Genomic DNA, 6,991 nt, shown 5'->3' on the forward strand with positions numbered 1-6,991 from the left:
GCTCTGAACTGTTGATTCAGTTTGGGAGCTGATGCTCATCAGTTCCTTGGAGCCTATGTTGTCAAATAGTTGTCATCTTGTAGGGGTTAACAACATTATTCTACTCTGTCCTTCTGTGACCAAAATATGTGAAACTTGCATCCATTCTGCAATGACCTATTTTGTTTGGCCAGTTTATAGCCAACCTATTGCCTTCAACATCACTGAATTGCCAAGTATCTTTGTTGAGGTTTTGACATCCCCCCATCATTTTATATCTCTTTATACCTATACCATTCTTGTTGAAATTTCTGAGAACACACTTCACTTTTATATACAACTGAAGTGTACATATCAGATCACATTGCTGTCATTTTACATTTATTTTGCCTAAACATGAACTTGGGAGGTGCCATTGATACTATTTAATAACAGTAGCTGATATACAGAAACCTGATTATCCCTTAATTATATGGAGCAATGTTCATTCCTATACACACACAGTTACTTTTTCTAGAAATCTTCCTGTTTAAGATGGAAAATTCTTTCTGAGCACAGTTACTGGTACAAATCAATGCATAATTTTTTTAAAAACTAAACTTTTGCAGAATTTATTCTTACTTTAACTTAGGAAAGTTTTCATACACATTTGAATGGTGTTTTTAATGATTGTATTATCAAGAAAACAACTTTTTCAATCCATGTGCAAGCTTATTGTCATATTTTTTAACATTTATCTTTAACTCTTTTAGCTGTCTCACAATAGCAGTATCTATTGGATTAAGTTCATGAGCTTTTTCAAGGTCTTTCTTGGCTTGGTCATAGTCTTGTAATGCAAGTAGAGCACTACCTCTCCGATACAATGCTTTAACACATTGTGGATCTATTTTCAATGCTTCTGTGCAATTTTTTACTACCAAATCAAATTTTTTACATTTTAATTGACAAGCAGCCATATTCAAATGACATAATAGTTTTAAATTTTTGAAATTTGTATCACTGGAAAACTGCTGCTTTTGTTGTGAATAATCATGTTCTAGAGATACAATATATTTCATTGCTTTACTAAATCTTATGAATGCAGCTCTTGTCTCTTGTTTTTGGAATAGCTTTACTCCTACATCTTTGTGATGAGATGCTCGCTGCAACTTTTCTTCTGGTTGGAGCTGCCAAATCCCAGGAACTTCTGTAAATTTCTCTAACTTTACATTAACAGCATGGGGAAAATCCAAATTACAACTTTCTTCAGTGTTTTCAACTGGACACTGTTGATGAATTTCAGTTCTCCTATGTATCTTGTCATCATCTAAACAAAACCGCAGAGCACATACTTCTCCAGCTTTCATGGTTCGAACACATGAATCAAGAATTTGCTCAATCTCAGTATCAGCTTCACCTACAGTTAACTCAACTGTTTCTGGGCTGCCACCTCTGACCAGGGGTAAAAGAACAGTATCTTGAGATTCTAGTGTTACACTACACACAGCTCCTTCTTGAGGGATGTTCAGTCCCACTCCATTGTTTAGTACTGTTTTCTGAAACTTTGGAGGAGGTTTCCATGGTGAGAAGTTCCATGTTTCAGCCATAACTGTTTTTTCACTCATGCTCTCAGATCATATTAAGAGATAATTCTGAAAATACAGAGAAAAACTGAAACTCAAACTCAGAATTAAAACTTCATACAAAAACAATCATAGAGAACACTGATACCACAAAAACCTTTATGAATGAACTATACACAAATGGCACACAAGACTTTGTGAGACTATTTTTGTTTGGTACTTTAAGCATGTCTTTGATGTCTGTTTGCTTATGTTTGTATTTTAAGGAAAACATTACATAATGGGCTATTTGTACTGTACCCAACACAGGTATCAAAACCTAGTTTTTAGCATTAAAAGCCACTGTTCTACAATGTCATTATGTATGTACTTGCCCAATAATGATATCTAATTTAAGAGTTTGAAAAAAACAATAAACTTACAGCATTCCTTCTCTGGAAAAATATTTTTTTTAAAAACAAATGAACAAATACTCTACTTAGAGAAGTATATTATGCCTATCTCTTTCTCTCTTTCTTTATGTATATATTTTTTCTTTATTTCAGTTTTGCTTCAGAGGGGAATAATGTCTTTTCCCGTCATACTTTGTTTCCACCATGTAGGGTAGGGTGGATTTGAAATGTATTAGTCACAAATCAACTCATTTTCCTGCAAGAAAAATCCTTGAAAGTGGGATTACATAACAGGTATGTATCACTTTAACTGAATAACTAACATTCAAATGGTGCGAGTGGTGGTAGTTTTAGATTTAAATGACTGATAAATTACAAAGCTAAATCTGAAAGTGATAATTAGGGGTCTATATATAAAAACAGATAATTGGAAACATGTTGAGATGCATGTAAAGGAGTTCACAGAATGGATAAAGGAAATCACTATCCTAATTCAACTCCTTATATATGCTTTGCACTTCTTAGTATAATGCCACATTATAATGAAAGCTTGCGATTTTTGATTTGTAAAAGTAGTCTAATACAATACAATTATTCTTATTAGCCTGCTGTAACTGGATTTACTGTCAAAATGTAAAGGAGATCACATTAATTTCTACACCTGTCTTTGCTAATATACAGAGGTGGTATGCATTTGAGTGATGAGTTTCATATTTGTATTTTTAGAATGGTTGTTAAACCATTGAAATATTTTCACAGAAAAAATGCAGCAGAAGGGAAAACCTTCTTACAAATTGTTTGGTTTTTGCCTTTTTATTCTAGGTACAACATAATCTGGTAGAGGAAAACATGTGAAAAACAGTAGTCATCTTCATCAAGGTGGAAAAATATGACAGAAAGTAGTCCGAGTGCTAGGTTTTTGGCACAAGTTTTTCAGTAGTTATATTTTCAAGAATTGTATAAATCATACTTATAGGGGAAGATTTTTTTCAAAATTTTCCAGTTGAAAAATGGACACTTAAGAAAGCCTGGCCTAAAAGGGTAAGAATATTCTAGTGACAGAAGACTGAGAAGTTTAGCACTTTATTTTAGGTTATTTATAATTTACATTGTAACTTGTATTCATTAAAATCGTTAACCTCCCATATCAGTTATTAAAATTTAAATGTAAAGTTAAACCCTGATATTTTATTTTAAAAACTTTTGAGTTTTATTATTCCTTTTATTATCATTAATTATTATAATATTTTTATCTTTAGGCAAATAAACAGAATACTTACAATTTCACTTCCAAGTTCCACTTTTTTTTCACTCATGCTATGGTATCTCTTTTATTGTTTATCCAACACTTTGTAGGCCTTTAAATATAGTATAATTTCAATTTATCTCTCTTGATATGATTCAAAACAACTTCATTTAAACTTAGAGCAACACTAACAAACTTTGTTTTACTAATATTAATAATAGTTATAGTAACAGAAATTAGAAACACACCACGAATACAATATAACCCTACTACAATACAAGTAGTACGAACATTAGTAACTTTGGTCGCATGGAAATTGTTTGTCACATTTTCTGCGCATGTCTTGTACATGACGCGTATTTTAAAAAGGCTTCATAAACTTACTTAGTGGGAAACGAAAGACTAACATGAAACGCAATATATATATATGCGTTTCTGAATCCGAAATTAGACAAATTAAGAGAAACGTGGAAAAAACATTGCAGTCAAAATTATTTTTATTACAAAATGTAAGCCGACTGGCCACAGGTATAACTGCTAGTGTTTGAATGGTATGGTCATGAAAATTATGATTATCTTTTATTATGAGAACGATATTCATGGGAAAGGAGAACAACAAGAGTCAATAACTACGAAACTTGAGTCGAGTAAGGAAGTTAGCGAGTTCCGTTTGTTAATAGACTCGTTGAATTGCTGTCTCTATATTAATATATTGTTACGTCTCCGTTCGTTAGTTAATTTTCCGTAAATTTGTTCCGACGAAATTTTAGCGACACAAGTCCTTTCTTAAATAAAAGTGGTTTATTCTTTCTGAGTACAACTTTGCAATACACTTAATTTCAACAGTCGCGCTATAACAAACGCTATAATTCACAACGAACGTCTCACGTGCTCGACTCAACAATACTCTGTCTGTAGTTCAATAACCTTGTTCCCGTCACGTTGTGACCGTCTTATATATACAAGACTACCCCTATATCTAGTAGTCTCCCGACGCTTCATGAACGTTCTAGAAGTGCGTGGCGTGTTACTAACGTCACGTGACCTCCACTGTCATAACAATATTATTCATAGTAACAAGTAACAAGATGCTCCAGAACCTTCAGGAATACAACTTTAACATCATGTATCATCCTGGATGGAACTATGGAAATGTTAATTCATTATTCAAAAGATCATATGTTAATGAAGAGTATAGACAATGTGAAAAGTTGGAAACACAAGATAATAAAGATGACCAACCTTAAGTATAGCAAGATACAATCCAAGATGTGACAATCGCAAGTGATGATGAAAAACTAATGTGATCTAATACTCAACAGAAAGATGATCAGGCAAAAAATGTGAGTTTGAAACCAATTATCCAGTGAATCAAAAATAGAGCATCGGGACCTTCATGGCAAATAGTGGTTCCATACAACCAGAGGACAAATATGTATTTAACACAGTGAAGTTCATTATGTTTACAAGAGGGTTTTTTATCTCAGAAATGGAAAGATACCAGTGGAAAGAAACAGCAATACATTTGTTATTTCCACATGTCTATGTTCTGAAGCATTCCATCATTTCCACAATTTTCCAATGGCTGCACAATTAGGTGTTAAAAAGACATTGATGCAATAAGAGAATGTCTCTATTGGGATGGGTGCCAAGGATCTATAGAGAATTGGTATAAAAAATGTTAACTCTGCTGTGAGCAAGAAAATCCATAAAAAAACAGTATGGACAGCTACAGCAGTATTGGGTTGAAATACTACTTGAGAAAGTTGCTGTTGATGTGTGCTTTGTCCTTTGTTACAGAGTAACTGTTGGAGTAAATGCATCATGGTTTTAATGGCCTATTTCACGAAATGGCCAGAAGCATATGTTGTTCCTAATTAGGAAGGAGAAACTCTAGAAGGAAAATTCGTAAACGAATTTCTTTTAAGATTTAACGTGAATATGGAACATCACTCAGATGTGTGATGAAACTGTGAAATATTTCAGGTCCTTGGAATAAAAATGACCAGAACAACAGCCGTTTATGATATGGTGGAGATACAGCCCCATACTGTTAAGTCAATTAGTCATTTATGTATATGAACTTCAGAAAACATAGAGTAAAGATATTTTAATGTTACTGATGAGTTATTGCATAGCTGTACTTGAAGCTATAGGCAACACACCATCATCACTGATGTCTGGAAGATATTTGAAAGTGACATTGGAATTTCTGTACTCTTATCTAGAGACTGTCCTCTCAGAAGAGTCTTACACAGAACATATAGAGAGATTAAGAAACACCATTTTTGTTACATGACTTTACATGGGAAAGACGTAAATCAGCTAATGACAAAATGAAAGAGCACTATGCTGTTAATGCTGAGAAGACTGTGTCCCATGCAGATGGCATGGAATGGCTGTACAATCCCTGCCACAAAAATGGGTGAACTTCAAGGTTAAGCAGGTGTTGGGAAGGGCAATACGTTATACTGAAAATAATAAGTGACGTGGCTTAAAGAATCTAGAAGAATAGATCATCCACTGTGAATATCTTTAAACAACTTTAATAATCTAGTTGCCAATCTGGATATTTAATAGCATTGTGACATTGTTGTTATTTTGTTGGGTCCAATTCACATAACAATGACAACTTAGTTTATTCTTTCTTTATCGTTTTTACAAGCGACATTTACTTTTACACTGTTGCAACTTATAGATTAACGTAAAAAATAAATAAATTTACTTGTATAATTTCACGGTTCATTGATCGAGTAACTGGATATGGGTGATAACTAACACTGATCCAAATATTTAACTGATCAAAACTGAATGTATCACTACTAGATATTCGTCGAATTTACTGAATTTTAATGATGTCATCTGGGACAAAGTCGATCTTAACATGCTTCCTCTAGTTAACGTCTCAATTTAAACATTCAAGATATAGCATACAACATTGTCCCCTTCCTGGGTTGTAAAGTCCCTTGAGCAGTTCTGATACAAAAATAAAATAGTATGACAAATTTTACATTCACCAAGTCTTTTGGTTTGTTTTCTTTTCAAATGCCCATGATATACAGATGGGATGGCCTCTAGTTCATTGTCATCACTGGCTATCCTGTTGCTATGGAAAAATTCTTCTGAGGTAGGTTATCAAATCCACCAATTACACAATATTTGATGATCCTCTAGAAATGCTTTCGACAGAAACCATAAACTCCTCAGCAGGTTGAGTTTCCATCAACATATTCTTCTTTGGAGTTACCCAGATGGTCATTCTCTATGTTTCCAGCACCTTCATCACGAAGGATCATGTCTATTCGTGGTAACTCTAGTCTTCTCTACGCGCCCTCTGTTCTTGTATATAAGTGTGCCAGACAATGAATCGGGACTGGAATTGCAGACAGAGAGATATAAAAACAGATAATCGAGTCAAGCCGTAAGTAAATTGCGTGAATCGTTGTGAATTCTAGCGTGTGTTTAACTTAAAGTGACTGTGGAAATTAAGTGTATTGCAAAGTTGTATTGAGAAAGAATAAACTAGTTTTGTTTAAGAAAGGACTTGTATCGCTGAAGTTTCATCCGAAAGAATTGCTACAGAAAATTAACAAACGGCCAGAGATGTAACGATATCATTAAATGTCGTTCAGTGAAAGAACAATGATAAGGTCTCAAAGTGGGTTCCTCGTCATCGAATTTGAATTAATAATGGCTGGAGACGGCTTGAATGGGTAATGAAGAAAAACTTTAATATAAGTTTAACATAACAGCAAATGTACAACGTTTCGACAAGGTACCTGATAATGACAAAACCTTTTCGAAACGTTGTA

The 6,991-nt window shown here is 33.7% G+C and overlaps 1 protein-coding gene across 1 annotated transcript; it reads right to left on the bottom strand.

Annotated features, from left to right (window-relative positions):
- Positions 1-437: 437 nt before the first annotated feature.
- On the bottom strand, positions 438-3,521 carry LOC111086842 (peptidyl-prolyl cis-trans isomerase FKBP62-like). Its single transcript, XM_022391362.1, has 2 exons — positions 3,214-3,521; positions 438-1,610 (listed from the first exon to the last, which is right to left on the bottom strand). The coding sequence occupies exon 2, from the start codon at positions 1,581-1,583 to the stop codon at positions 657-659; it is 927 nt and encodes a 308-aa protein (XP_022247070.1). The 5' UTR covers positions 1,584-1,610; positions 3,214-3,521; the 3' UTR covers positions 438-656.
- Positions 3,522-6,991: the final 3,470 nt, after the last annotated feature.

Source organism: Limulus polyphemus, unplaced genomic scaffold, assembly GCF_000517525.1.
Source record: "Limulus polyphemus unplaced genomic scaffold, Limulus_polyphemus-2.1.2 Scaffold1479, whole genome shotgun sequence".
NCBI classification, from domain to species: Eukaryota; Metazoa; Arthropoda; class Merostomata; order Xiphosura; family Limulidae; genus Limulus; species Limulus polyphemus.